At 37.4% G+C, this 15,889-nt stretch overlaps 1 protein-coding gene across 3 annotated transcripts in view; it reads left to right on the forward strand.

Annotated features, from left to right (window-relative positions):
- tgfbr3 (transforming growth factor beta receptor 3) overlaps window positions 1–15,889 on the forward strand; it is a 74,936-nt gene that overhangs the window by 18,860 nt on the left and 40,187 nt on the right. For all 3 annotated transcript variants that reach the window (XR_002290010.2, XM_011474320.3, XM_011474319.3), the window contains exon 3: window positions 8,329–8,516. Coding sequence is in view for 2 of the 3 variants with exons in the window: in XM_011474320.3 (XP_011472622.1) it covers window positions 8,329–8,516 (188 nt within the window). In the remaining variant the exon portion in view is untranslated. The remainder of the gene's footprint in view (window positions 1–8,328; window positions 8,517–15,889) is intronic.

Consider the following 15,889-nt stretch of genomic DNA (forward strand, 5'->3'; position numbering starts at 1 on the left):
GATTGCAGTTTGCCCCTGTGATGAACTGATGAACTGTCCAGGGTGTACCCAGCCTTCACCTGGCAGGAGCTGGGATAGGCTCCAGCAACTCCATGACCCCAAACAGGAATAAGTGGATATAGAAAAAGAATGGAGTAAAATGCAAATTAAGACATAAGGCAGTGAAAATACATTCTACAACTACAAACAAAAAAACAAACACCTAATGCATTTTCTTTCTTTGCTAACTTTAATGTGTCTGTTCTCAAACCCCGTATTTTTTAGTATAGGCCCCGTCTCTTTACACAATACATAAGAAAATGCTGACATTTCACCAGTTTTAAAAGACTTAATGACAAAGAATGTAAACTAATTATATCTTAGGTTTTTCCAAATAAATAAATAAATAAATAAAACATTTTCTTTGCAAAAGATGAATTATATCAATTAAATACTTGGCTGATAAAAAACAATGTATGGAAGTGGTTATCTCAGGAGTCAACTTCTAAAAGTATTGCATTATTTTCTGCTTTATTTTTTGCAATTATAATAGATGTTTTAATGCTGTAAACCCTTCACTACACACTTTATATTCCTAGAAATCCTACTTTATATATATTCTTAGACAGACGTTAACATTTTTACACTCTTTTCTCTTGTATTTACTACAAAGTCCAAAACTTTGTTAACAATAAAGAAGCTAGCAAAGCTAGTGACCAAAGATCTGGGATCATTTAGTGCTTTAAACGCCTCATTTTTCTCAAGGAGCACAGCACCTTAAGGCAAAAACAATGGCCTCCAACACTACAGTACCAGCCTAAAAATTACGCTTTTTGTTGAGTCAAAGTAACTCTTTCTTAATGCAGTAGGTCTTATCAACACCTTGCTAGACTTCAACCTTTCTTGACATTTTCTGTAAATCTGAAATGTTAACAAAAACCATTGTTTGCCAATGTAAAAAAAAAAAAACTTGCTTTGCTCTAAAAAAGCATTCATAAGAAGCTGAGATGAAATGCTTACGTAATTCTTTCCTCCAAGGCAACACACAGGGCTGTTTTGTGTCACACCCCTGAAAAAGCTTGGCTCAAATTATTGTAGCTTCCTGCGAAATCCTGTCTGTGTGTACACTGGAAGGCAAGGAAAGCAAGAGGGTGAAAGTTACCGTACGTGTGGGTGTCACATTTTTTGTGCCCGAACTTGTCACAATCAAAGCCAAAACCACGAAATTGTGTTTTAGTGTTATTTTTGTGTGTCAGTGTTGTTTTTCTACATGTGTCAAAGTGTGATTTGAAATCATGATATTTGTTTACCTAAAATAAATGATATTGTTTGATAAGATCTTTAGTATACTTAAAGGAGAAACATAAACTCTGTGGTCATGAACGGTACACATTATTATAGTTTTTTTTTTATACAAAATGTTAAAAGTTGTTTCTAAATTTTGATAGCTGTACTTTAGTAAATAGATTTTACTACATAAAAAATTCAATGAAAAGCAGTTTTACGACCAACACTTGCACTTTCTGCTTGATGCTATTTATAAAACAACATTTACTGGAGTCAGATCAGTTCACACGATAGTTGTTTTCTAAACCAAACAAGGAGATCTCCGGTTACGACAATGTAATTCAATGTCAAGGAAGTCTGTCAAGAAAGCAGTTTAAGTTTAATAACATTTTTCAAAATCCATAGCAAAAAGAAAAAGTGGACTAGAGGTTTTTTTAAATATAATATGACCCACAAACAAGAGAATGGTCTTTAAACACCTGCCTATCAAATCTGCATTTCTATAACAGCCTTGTGACCACAGGGTGTTTACCCAATTTTAGAAAGTGAAAAATAAAAGGGAAAATACAGAAAACATTTTACTCTAGACTTAAATTTTCAGAAAATTCAGGGTGTGGTGACAACAGTGCTGGCAAAAACGTAGAGCTGGAAAAGCTGGGTGTAAAGGGAGCCATTCTAATCAATGGGTCTCACATATAATAATGGATTGGATTTATCTGCGCTTTTCAAGTCACTCAAAGCGCTTACATTGTGTCCATTATTCATTCACTCCTCATTCATACTTGGTGATGGTAACTGGGGTCATTTATACACATTCACACACCAGTGGAGCCACACTGGAGGCAAGGAGGGTGAAGTGTCTTGCCCAAGGACACGACATTTTGGCTGGTGGGAGTGGGGATCGAACCGCTGACCCTACGATCATTGGACGACCCGCTCAACCGCCTGAGCCACTGCCGACCATGTAAACCTTTTTGTAAGCTCTTTTCGGATGCTAGTTGAGATGACATTTTTTTAATTATATGTCACGGATCACACGTTTTGAAAACCCAAGTAATCCACATTTTCTTTTTCAGCTCAAAGTTTTAAGTCCAACAAATAGCTCAAAATGTTACCGAAGTGACATGTGAACTGCCATAGGTTGAAAAAAGGAAGGTTATTTTTTAACTTTTGTACATTTAGAGTTACACAAAAAGGCCTTTTCCAGAGAAAGTAAAACAGATGAACAGTTTGAAGATGTGCATATGTAAAAGAGTTTGATGAAGTCTTAAACAGGTGTTACAACTTTTTTTGATTACTCGCAATCTTCTCTGTCTGCATAAAAGCTGTTCTGGAACACACTATGGTACGTACCCTTGTGCTTTGGCTAAGCAGTACTGTACAGTAGAAAGTGATGTATGGAAGAGAGACACTTCATCATTCACAACATCATGATGGTGTATCAACAATGGAAAATAAAAGTCTTTTTTACAGACAAATTGTAAATAAAGTCAAGGTGGCAGTGAGTAAAGTTTCTTTTACAGTAAAAAGATGCTCAGAAACTGGGGGAAACTGACAGAAAGAAGTCTACCAGACCTAAAGTCACAACTGAATCAGAAGGCAATTTTCTATCATTGCTAAAACACCGATATAAGACAGAGACAAAGTACCTGAGGACAGAGAAGAAGATAAAAATATGAAGATATGAAGTGGCCGGCACAGTCTTCAGACTTAAAACCCCTTTAAGCTGGTTGGGTTGAGCTGGATAGAAGAGTAAAACCAAGGCAACCTCATGCAGAAGTTTCACAAATGCCTTACAGTTATGGGAACTACTGCAGGAGACTTGCAATCAACTTTACTAAAAAAAGGTTTACCGGTAGTCTTTTTTTTTTTTTTTGGCAGAAAGCATGCTGCGACTATGATCCGCTGTTATATTTGCAAAAGGTAATGAACTAAAAGTTCAGAAAACATTTTGGTTTATAACAGGTTCCAGGACTTCATTTTGTAACTCCAGTTACTTTTTTGTATCTTCTCAAAAACCTTTCACTTAACATGTCTCAGTAAAGAATTGGAAGAACTTGAGTATTCAAACACTTATTGTAGGTAAAATAATTTTTCTTTCTTTTTAAATTTTAAAACCAGGTTAACTTCTTTAATATCTTACAAAAGCTTAAAGTTTTTAAATTTGAAATTGCTACATGTCAATTTAAAGCTTTTATAGTAACATTTAGCAGATGGGATGGAAACATTGGTTTTCCTGTGGCTTGTAATTGGATTTCTAGGTGAACTAGTGCAGTGGAGTTCTAGGTCAGCACAAAGCAAGACTTAATTGGAGGTAATGTTTACTATTCATCCAAATGTATTGTATACAATCATGCAGTCAGACTGCCTTTGCAAACATTTGGGGGAGAATGAGTCTGCCTGAATAGTTCAGAGAATTCAAGCATGGTACCATGATGGGAAGACTTTTGGTAATGAAGTTCAGTTGAGAAATTTCCATGCTACTAATATTCCACAGTCAAGTGTCAGAGCTAAAATAACAAAGAGATGGAGAGATGAGTGAGTTTGGTGTAGAAGAACTGCACAGAGTTCTAATTTCAACTTGACAGAACACCTTCGGGTTAAACTAGAGAAGACTGTTCCGCTCGTCTCACATTAGCATCTGACAATACTAACACGCCTCCAGAAAAACAGCCAAACTTTATCATAAACCTCTCATTAAAGCCTATGGATTATGAACTGTCTTATGTTTATATGCGTTCAATGTGGTATCCTCCTACTGTTTGTATTATGATACAGCCTACATGCCCAGAAATACTGCCTGGGATTGTTGGATGTAACATTTGTAGAACAGTTTTGCCCCATTTTTTTTAAGTCCCACTGACCATAGTTCAGAGAGAACCTCAGAAACTTGTGCCGGTGTCAGTTTAACAAAACTCATAAAGTCACAGAGGCTTCTTGTGGATTCGATCACATTTCTGCAAATAGACATGACTCAGCCACTGGTATGCAAATTTGCCATCCAATGGCGTTAGAGTTACTGTGGTAAATATTTAGTGTGAGGACACTGATTGACCATTAGTGTTGGTTGTACCTTGACCACACTTCGATCATGTCTAGTAGGTCGGAGCCTGAATTTGCTATTAGAGTGACTTTGAAAGGGTCATTAGGTTGATTTGACGAAAAGATGGCAAGGTAGAGGTTCAAATATTGTTGCATCATTTTTACCATTCAGTTTTATCTTACATTGTGTGTTATCATACTTATATCAATTCTTTTCTGTTTTGATAGACTTTATTATAATATTTGTGCTATTTGTTGGTTATGAACTCACTTGGAAAACTAGACATTTATGGTTGGTAATATAGGCTGTATTTTACGACAAAAAATGGGTAGCAAAGAATTCAGTGTACTGTTTACAATAAAAGAAAAGGACTGGTGTCAAAAATGATCTCTGACTTTAGTGATAGCCTACCATGAACGTACAGGACAGAATGGAAAGAGAAAACAATAACTATGCGGTTAAAAACCCTTTTTCCCCTGACTGTACCCCACTGCTGAGGCACTGAGGGTCAGCAGGGAAAAATTTAACATTTCTATCTTACTGTCTGTCACTTGGCCTTTAATAGTTTCCACATGTTCCAAGAGAAAACTGTTGGCCGTCTTTCTCAATGTTTAGTGTGATGCATTTTGAATGTGAGTGGGCCTCAACTGGCATGAAATATAAGCCCTGTCCCAGGGGAAAATGCCTATCCAAACACTTTATCAGAACATACAATTCTTACTGTGTGGGGTTTTGCTCAGAACTCTGCAACTTGTTTTGTACTGTTGTCTGTTGAGATGCCTCATGTGTTTTATGTGGGTCACACAGATGCTAACGGAAGTACAGTATACAGTAGAGCACCTTCTCAGGCTGTACTTTGGCTTGTGAGTGATAGAGGAAGTTGCATCTACAACAAAAAGATGATCAATATCATGACCCAAAATGTTAGGAGTGCTTATTTTAAAATTATGATTATGCAGACTGAGGTTGTAGAAGGCCATCTGAACAAAATGTTTGTTTGGTGCTGTCATTTAAAGATTTAAGAAAAAAGCAAAAGTGAGAAAATGTAAAAAAATGAGAAAAAAATGCAACAACAATAGCATTAATGTTTCTCAGGTAATGAGAATGTGTTTTGGACAGAAAATTGTCAGCACAACATTTTTTAAGTTATTCAAGATGTCAATAATTGTCAAGTTTGGCCTACAGCTCTACATTTGACCCTTTTGGATGATTTGCTCAGCTACTGGTGTCAAACCACTGAAACTTGTTATTTAGAGTAGCAACAAAAGAAGATGTGATGAACACAGCCACTTTATACATTTCTTGTGAACAGTAAACCAAAAGGAAAGTTTTGCTAATGTGTTACAAATTTTTTCAAGTTTTTTTTTTTTGGATGGACTGGCTCGATTCCCATTAATTTAAACACTGTAGAGTTACCTAACTATTCAAGGATGTTCCAGAAGCTTTCATGACACAGTTGTAGCAGACAAAAGACACATTCTCCATTTGAGATTTTTTAAACCTGAATTTCTGATGGATCAGCAATGAGTTTAAGTCTGTGAAGATGGTAGAGTCCTGTCTTGCATAACAACTAAGAGCTTTTTAAAACGCTCCTGATTGCTCCTGATTCACCACGATATGAAAAAGAAATAAAATACTCCAAAATGCTGTTTCAATCTTAATCTTCTTTAAATATGTCCTCCAATATGAAAATAGTGCTACAAGAACATGTTAAAAACACCAAAAACACCATTTTCATTAGAGTGGGTCTTTTAGAGATTGGAACACTGTGTTATAGTCACTGTTTGAAACTACAACATTGGGTGCTTTGTCAGCTCATTGAACTCCTGAGAACTCAGGATGTCTTCAAGTTGTTTATGGTGTGGATTTGGACAGCTCCTGTTGTGCTTGTTTGTGCAGATTGTAAGCATTTGTTGTGGCTGTACCCATTGCTTAGGGAAGTGAACAGCCCACACTTTTTCCTTTTTAAGATAGCAAAGTTGTATGTGTAGGAATTTCCAAATTGTTATATAATCTTAGAGGATTACTGCCAAAAGAACACTGAAAAAAGCCCCTGCTGGAGGTTGTCTCATACCAAAACAAACTTTTGCAGTCTTTCATTTTTTTTAAACTTATTTGTCACCTAGAGTTTTTTTTTTTTTGTAAAAGAAGACAATTTGATATTTTACTCTTTTGGTAATGAGACACAATTATATAACACCACCGGCCTTTTTTTAATTATTATTTCAGAACAAATTGAATCATAACATTCGCAATTAAAGATGCTTGTCAGAAATATTTTCTGAAGCTAAAATATTTAGTTTCAAACTTAGGTGTGTTCTGGGAAACATGAACAGATTACACTCTCTTGTTTCCAAGAGAATTCCTCTGCTGTTGGATCAATAAAAAGTGATTGTATTTGTACGGTAGTACAGCAACCAAATTCAAATGAAGCGTGTTCCATCAGCCTTCATTCTCACAGCACTCCATGGAAATGCTCTTATTAGGGGCGTGTTCTTATCTATTATCTAGCTCATTGGGCAACAGCAAAAATTCGGAGGATAAATGCAGAAATGTAAATAGCTTGACAGAAATGTAATCAAATTCCTTTTCAACACCAGCTCAGGTAAACAGATAGAAGGACATTAGGAGTATTGGGCTCCCCTGCTGGTAGAGGGTGGAACTGCAAGCCACACCAGACTTGTTTAACCCTTGTGCTATCCTATGACCCCACCCTTACATTGATGTGTTCTCCCTACCATGACAAAGGTGGATAAAGGTGGAAAGATTTCATGTAATCTATGGACACCAGTGAAGATCACAAATCATTGAAAAAAAAGGTTCAGCGCACTGTCTAGTGCAGGGGTGCTCACACTTTTTTGTGTTATATGTTTGTGTGTGGTGTGTGTGTGCGTGTGTGTATATATATATATATACATTAAATACTATTAGTAAATGTTTGTTATTTATTTTTATTAGTTACATGTTTATTTGAACATTATTGTTTATGTACTGATGATTAAAAACTACACAGTGAGATTACACAAAGATACTTTTGTATTAACAGATATGGCGTTTTAATACAAAGACAGAAAGCAGCAACCATCGTATGTCATGCTCTGCTGTAAACCGTGCAATAGGGGAGGATGGCTTTCCAAAGAGCTGCTGGCTCCGTACGAAGCGCGTGCCACGTAAAAAACAGCTTCCTTAATGAGCTCGTATTTATCGGGGGAGAACCACAAAGCTGATAGCAGGAGGACACACGCTGTGCGGCTTCAATAAACACTCTGGTTGTCCGGAGTGGTCTTCTGCGGGGGATTTGACGTCCCGCGGGGCAGAAAGCGACTTTCTGATGACAGAGAGTTTGCGCTCAGTGAATTTAAACACGCGTCTACAGTGACGTATGTATCAGAGGATGTCCAATTGGCCAATCTGCATGTCAATCAAGTCCCATACTTTTTAGTGAGGATTTTGATTGGCTGGTGGATTTTTAAGAATTACTTTTTTTTTTTAAATCTTTTCCGGCCAGTGATCTACCCTCTTGTCCTTGAAGAACGATTGGTTGATCGCGATCGACGTAATGAGCACCCCTGGTCTAGTGGGTCTAGATGACCCAGCACAGGGCTTACAAAAAGCGCCAACAGCCGAACTGACTGTCCATTTCCACTCAGCAGGAGGCAGACTTTCGCACTCCTTTTTCTTTTAGTTATAGAATATTGTAAGGCTTGTAAATAAATCTGTAAAAAGTTTTATCCCATGTCAGTGTAAACTTATGGATCATATCCTCATAACAATGTCATAGAAAAGATTTTTATGTTGCAACTAAATGAACAAACAAGTAAGAATGCAAATGTTTAAAATAGTGAAAAGAGGTTTATGCAAAATGTTTCATTACCTTCCCAATTTATGCGAGTAAAAATGTTTTCTTAATACATTTGTATTACAATATGTCTTCACAATCATGTGAACCTTTACTGTTAAATTTTGTGAATAATTGCTGGGATGGCTAACCCTTTCTATTTTTCTCTTCTACTCTGCAGGGCCTTTGTCATACACCCCATGTAAGCTGCAGCCTGTGGGGATGGGACATCCCGTGCAAGCAAGCCTGAAAAACTTCACAGCGTTGTCAGGATGTGCAAGCAAGGGCACTGCCAAGCTGTCTCAGGAGGTTCACATCGTTAACCTGAGAGGACATGCTCCAGAAGGAGCAGGCAACACCTCAGTCAAGGTGAGTCATCCTTCCTGACAACCAATTATTTGATCAGTTACTGTTTCTAAGACTCAATCATATTGGAAAAGGAAAAGGGAAAAAAAAACACGGTATTACCTATTTAATTAAATATTTTACAGCTTTTCAAAAGTTACTCCTATATGGTAATCTACTCCTGGCATTTCCTCTACCTCATTAAACTGAAAAATGCTAAATTCTTGTTTTGTATAGTTATTTTTATCACATATATTCCCATAAATCCTAATATTATGATACAAATGCCATCACTAACATAAACCTTTAAGAAACCAGATGAACTGATAAACCTATCTCACTTTATGAACACATTTTGGAATTGTTGGTATGTTTTAAAAACTTGGAAGTTGTTCATCCATTTCACCTTAAACTGACAGCAGATTTTCTTTTCCTTGATGTCAGTTGTGAAACGACTCCTTGCCTGCAAGCTCACAGCTTTTTCTGCAGAGCATGACACATAGCACAGACATGAATCACGAGCTCAAGCTTTCTAAAAGTGCATTCACCGCTATGCGCACATCATGTAAAGACTTGTAGCTGATTATTGGTAACGTTTATAAAACCCATGTATAAAGAAAAACCGAACAAAGTACCTTAACAGGTGAATAAGAAGTACTTTACAACTTAAGAGTCTCTGGTTGTTTTTGTTATAAATACTAAAGTGGTTTAAAGAAATTTGTGTTTTGTTACGTGATGTGTAGCAATATCTCTCTTGACAATTTGTCGAAAAAGAATAAAAGAATTGCTAAGTGAACAGTGGAGGTTATGTTTGAATGTCAGGGCTTTCTTCACACCCATGTGTGGGAAACGTCTTCTCTGCATTTAAACCAGGAACAACATCTGCTCATTTCTTTGGTGCTTTAACCCCCACAGTCCAACCCACGATGCTTAGCTGGTGGCATTGAGCCTTGTTTTTTGTTCTTGTTGTTGTTGTTTTTTTTAATAACTTTCCTGTGTGGCTGAACTGTAAAACCAAATCCACAATTTTCCAATATCAGATGGACACTCACTGGACTGAATTTGTTAAAAGTCTTCCAAACGATTCAGTCAATAAAAATCTAAAACGTGGTCAGGGTATCTTGGTGGCGTAGTGTGTTACTGATGGTAGCCATTGTTACTTTGGTCCCAGCTCTCTGTTTTGTTACTCATAGTTGTGATATACCTACGATGAAAATGACAGGCCTCTCTCATCTTTTCAAGTGGGAGACCTTACACAATGGGTGGATTTGTTTTAATTGGCTACAATTTATGACCAAAGCTGACAGCAATAAACATGACCAAAAAACACCATGTGCAGGATGTTTAGTCAATATCAGTTTTGGTTTTTAAATGGAATTACAAAATAGAGCACGTTTCTGAACATTTGCTAATTAACTGGTATCACAGGTTAAATAACTTGTCATTAGTCCTAAAGTTTGTTTTCCATCTTACAATATGTTTGTGCTTTCTTTGGCACGAAGGTCTTTTGTTTACTCGAAGCCAGCAGAGAACTCTGTTCAGTGTGACTCCAGGTTTTATTCCTTACCTCTCTTTATTGGAGAGGAAGTAGTGTCTGAGCCACAGTGCAAATTGTTTTGGGATTTCTTGAATGATAGTCTGCAGAACAAGGGATGCCTGTGGCTGAACTGTAGTTCTTTGCTTGAAGCCCTTGTGGGGAACGTGTCGTGCCTCGCATGCTGTAAAGTGTCTGCACAGCTAAGCTTGACCAGGTATGGGAATCCGCCTATAACAAGCTAGGCCCACAGACTTATATGGACATTGGAGAACACACGGTCAGGTTCAGGCACCTTTAGGTGTACATGCACATTGTCACATGCATCCTGCAGCTGCAGTATGTTGGGCCTGCTTCATGTCTCTTTCACATTCATGTGTGAAAGTCACAGTTATGCAGTGAGGATGTGAAAGCAATCAAGTGTTTCCCACAAACACTATTCTTGAAGGTGTTTACCCATAGACCCAAAGCAGTTATGCACACGATAGAAAGCACAGGTTGTGTGACTAATTAGTTTAAAATGTTCAGTTCAGCTGGTGGGTATTCTCAATTCTAATAGTAGATTAAACATTGCAAAATTCATTTTCTTTTCTTTGTTTTTTTTTATCTTCTTCCGTTTATTCCCTTTTGGAGTCACGGGGCTGCCGGAGCCTATCCCAGCCACTTGTGGGTAAAGGCAGGGGGCGCCCTTCTTCTTTTTTTTAAGCAAAATTAAAAGTTAATATATTATTAATAAAACCAACTAACATGCATTTCTATAAACCAGTATGCAGACACACATATGCACAAGGACACACAGATACATGCCTACACTCATTTTTTATTGATTATTTACTTGCATTTTGTCATTGTCCCCTACGGTCGCCCTTATGTGCAAATCACATCAACAAATCACTCAACGCAAAAAATACTAAAGACCACAACAAGACTTAAAAACGCAAAACAAATAATAACAACAACATTTTAGAATGTTGTTCATCTGGAGCACATTTATTTGAGTAACCAAAATGAAATAAAAAAAATATTTCAGAAAACAAAAGTAATTTCCAGAAAGCAAAATTAAATGTTAAAAAAATTGAAACACAATAAGAAACCAGAAAAGGTAGGTATTATGGGACATGACTGATTGGATGATGATGTTCAAGGTTTGAAGAAGAGGTGGTAAAGCAGTAGGATGTTTTGCCGAACTGTGGTAAAGGGTGAATAAGCAATCAACTAACTTTTGCAGTGGTTTTGGCCAGAAGCTTAAGGAATTATGTTCTGTCAGGTATTGCTGTCCTAAATGACTTCTGATTGAAAAGGTGAACAAACGTCAAACATCTTACTTTTTCTGGTCATATTTCATTTCCTTTTTTTTCTTTTTTTTGGTTTCTTTTCTTTGTGTTGTATTTTCTTTTTTTGGAATTATGTTCTAGTTTCTGGAATTTTATATTAACTTCTAAGTATTATATGTTTTAATTTTTTTAACTGTTGTTTTGATCTTCAGTTTGTTTTTTGGGTCGAGGGATTTGTTGATGTGATTTGCACTTCAGGGCCACCGTAGCCCCCAGAGAAAATGTAGGTTTGTAAAAGCCCCCAACATTACAGCAGTCACAATACTTACTATCTTGTTTATCATTGCTGATTAGCAACTGAGAAACAAGCAACATTTTCTTGTATCTCCACCTACTTCTTTTATTTACCTGTTTTTATTTGACTGGCTTAATAGGTTAACCCACTTTCTACTAGTTTATTTTGCTATGACATCTCGTACACACAGCTGGAATGAACATTTTTGTCCATTGATGTTTACATCCATCTAAAATGAAAAAAATCTTTTGATCCAGTGGTCTGTGTCAGTGTAACAGAAACCACCCCATTCTCTCCCTATCCACATGAGGCCCCAGAGGGGTAGAGGGGCAGTGTCACGGCCAGGTTTGAGGCTGCTGAGGTGGAGTACACTGACAGTAAGAGGGTACATTTCAGAAGGCAGTAGTTGCTAATTTGCTGAATTAGTCCCATATTTTGACAATAAGTCGTTCTCTTTAAGTGAATTTATGAAAGAAATTAAGTCAGATGGAGAGTTTGTGCTCCAGACCACTGTCTCAGATTTTGCACATTGTACACACAACCCAAATACCATTTACATCATTAACATCAAGCTTTTTTCTTTCATTCATTTATCTTCTATACCGTTTGTTCCCTTTCGGGGTCCCGGGAGCGTTTTTCTTTAACTGTTGTAATGTGTTGACCAATGCAGAGCAATTCTAAGTGAAGGGCTGCAGTGGGGGCAAACCAAGCGTATCTCAAATCGCTTCTATTTCAAACATCAAAGCCTTGCTCCTAATCAGGGTGAGGCAGAGCGCATGATTGCTTTATCAGCTGGAATTCACAGATATCTGTAAGTGACTGGCTAGAGGAGCACTTCGTGCACAAACAACTAAATAGGATCCTAAAGACACATTCCACTGTACATATAGCCAGCAACTATTTGCATTGCTACCCAGAGAATTATATAAGAGGCTGACATACTGAAACAGTGAAATGTTGTTGTTTTCATCTTCTGAAAACTCCCTGAAGAAACAGAAAGAAATGTAAATTGTACATTTTTCTCTGCTTTCCTGACCGTTCTCATTCTGGTTTTGTTCGGCAGATTGCAATCCACTCGCTCTGTCTCAGAGTTCTTTTTCTGAGTGCAGACAGATTGTAATCACTACCGTGAAGAAAGGCTCTGAGGTTCCATCCTTGTCTTCTTTAAATATGTGGGTTGCACTGATAAGAGCCATCAAAAGGCACTGGTCCACTGCTTCCACGTCACCAACCTGCTTCCCTCTGCTCCTTCTGTCTTTGTATGCCTTCAGTGATCCAGAAAGAATCAAGATCCAGACAGACATGGTACACACACAAATCCACACATCAGATTTTATGAGAATGTTTGGTCTTTGACAAATCTTTGTTGGTTCCTCAAAAAAACAAAAAAAACTCCTTTTAAACAGCCAATTTTTTTTAGAAACTCTTCTTTTTAGTTGTCTCCTCGTAAAATTACTGTTTGAGCCAATAATTCCTTTTTTAAAAGATGAAAGCCAGTTATTATGGGTCATATTTACTTTCCCAGACAGATTTTTGTTTTCTGTAAGGGAAAGTGTGTGCCAAGATTAGTCGTTTCTTTCCACCTAATTAAAGGATGTTTTGTTTAGCTTTTTTCGGGGGAATGGCACAGGCTCATTGGGCACTTAATTAGCTCTGTCAATAAAGGAAACTCCCTTTTCCTGGGAGGACACTGGAGATACAGAGCACACACTGTACGGTTGGCTACTGTTTACTGTTCAGGCTGCAATATATGACAATGAAAATGTCACGTGGATGTGTCCATGCATGTATTTTTTGTTTTATTAGTTCAAGTCTTCAATTTATTTAGGACCTATTGAGTTATAGAAGTATTTATCTGTAAGAGTTCACCTTATTGAGGTTGATTTAACTGATTTGGTTGAACTTAATCTTAACTCTTTTTTTTTTTTGTTTAGATTTATTTTTCGACTAGTATTTCCATTGCTTACACTTGCTGCCACCTCTAAAGTGTGCTCAGTGATGGTCATGCCTATTCTGCGACAGCTGTCGCCCCCTGGGAAGAGTTTAATTTCAGTAATGTGATAGGCCTGAACAAGTCTCTATCAGTGGTTGCTGGCAAACATGTACTTTAGCTGTAATGGACCCAGGGCCCCCGAAATTCTTTTGCCAACCGCTGATAATCAATCAGACCTGTCCCTGGTGCAGATGCCACTCCCATAGGGTCTGTTTGTGCCGCTGTGTGTGCCACAGACAGTCTAAAGCCACCCGATCCTTTCAGGGAGCACAAATGCTACTTTGATGCCTCTTGTTTCCGCACCTTTGCTCTCCAGGCTCACCAAATCTGCTGCCAAGCCCACCACCCTCAGTAAACCCAGCTGTTTTTTGGGGTTCTTATTAGCGCTCGCTCACATTGCACAACTCAGACCTTTTTTTGGACTGGTGCATATTTTTTTCCACTCATTCCCTGATTTAAAAAAGAAGAAACAATCCCTGTAAATTTTGAAACTTTTCACTCTTTTGCCTCTTGGCACATGTCTCTCGTAGAAATGTGCTGATATATGTTTGCAGGTGACTCATGTCTTCTGGAAAAGCTTATGTCTGGGTTTAAATTCCTCCCCCTTTTACAACTTTCTCTCTTACTCGATTTTTTCTTCGGCCTCCCTCGGCCATCTGTCAAAGCAAGAACCTAATAGTCAAGCCAGGTATGATTTTCTATGAGTTTTTATTCATAGACCAGTGATGCACTTCCTGTTTTTGTCCCAATGTCTGCAGTAAAATGGATAGGAGGGAAAACGTGATAATATGCAAAAAAGAGTGAGACAGATGAGTCCGGGATCTGGTTTCCTGCACCCCCTTTCAATTGACTTTATACGTAGATAGGTGTTTGATCAGTTATTCCATTATCCTGTCTCAGAGGGGTATTTTAATGACGTTTGCAATACAGGAATGCTAAATACTCACATTTGTGTTGCTCTTCTCCAGGCCTTGGGTCTGTTCAGCTCTTTAGCTTTGATGCTTTAACTTCACTTGTATTATTCTCTTGTGGAATGACTTGATCCTGTATGACTCTAAAGGAATTCTGAACACATTATGTGTTAGGATGTAACTGGCTTATTTGAGTTCAACACTTTTTGGACTAAAAGTATCAAAAGGAATAAATATATTATTGTAGCTGCCAAAAATGTTTTTGGCATAAACTGACAATACACTGATGGAATGATAACTATGAGAAGATCTTGGATCACTGTAGTAAGTTTGAGTCAACAATCCGTCAGATTAGGTAATCCTCAGAGATTTTAGTTTTTGAAGAAACTCTGGTTCAAAAGAATGCTAAGAGGTAAAAAGAAATGGCCAAAGCGTTGGGCTTTTGCATTTGATGCAATACAGATAAGGTGCAGGAAAGCCAAAACTCTTATTTTGCAATGAATTAATAAAAATGCACAATTCAATTTCAATGAAGTCACAAAGGGTTAAAACGTGTTGCCCTTTGGGTATTTCATTGTTGTAATCTTGGTGTGAAATATTTAACAAATATTACCACACTTTAAAGTCCATGGAGACGTCATGGAATAAGAAGAAATCTGGTAAGAGGAGGAAAACAAATCCAAAATCGGTAATCCAAAGGCCAAAACTCAGAGGCAGAAAAGGCAGATCAAGACACCAAGGGGACAGACTTTATTGCAACCAGGGACAAAAAAAGGGTCAAAAACCAGACGAGCAAAAACTATGAAAACAGTGAAACATTGGAATGTGAGCTAAGGCTCAAAAAACTGGAAAAGAGTGTGAGGAACTGTCAGTCCTAAATACTGTGGCTCACAGGTTGGATGAATGATAATGATGAGGCACACCAGGTGGAGCCTGGGAGGATGGAGAGCATGCAAAGCAAAACACACCATAGATCATGACCTATATATATACTGCACAAACCAGGGAGTGAATTTGGACACAACCAAAGTCGAAATCAAATTAAAATAAACAAAATTCAAGGAAGTTGTTAGATTGAGTTTCTTCACACACTTAAACGATATGAGTCTGTAAGGTTGAAATGGTTCCAATAATTTTAATACAAATAAAAGTAAAGAATAAAAGACCCAAAGTAACAAACTTTTTTATTTATCAAGCTTCCCAACAGTTTGATTTTTGTTTCTGAATTAACAAAGACTCAACTGTATAAAACTTAAGTTCCTGTTGGGGCTCAGCAGTGTCCTTCAGTGAGAGCACAACATGCTGTCTTTTTAAGTGTTACCAGCCAAGTGAGTGCATAAACAACGACATGGCCTGATAAAAAAGAACAGCACTTTTATCTTTCAGGAGA

Source organism: Oryzias latipes, chromosome 4 (genome assembly GCF_002234675.1).
Source record: "Oryzias latipes chromosome 4, ASM223467v1".
NCBI lineage: Eukaryota > Metazoa > Chordata > Actinopteri > Beloniformes > Adrianichthyidae > Oryzias > Oryzias latipes.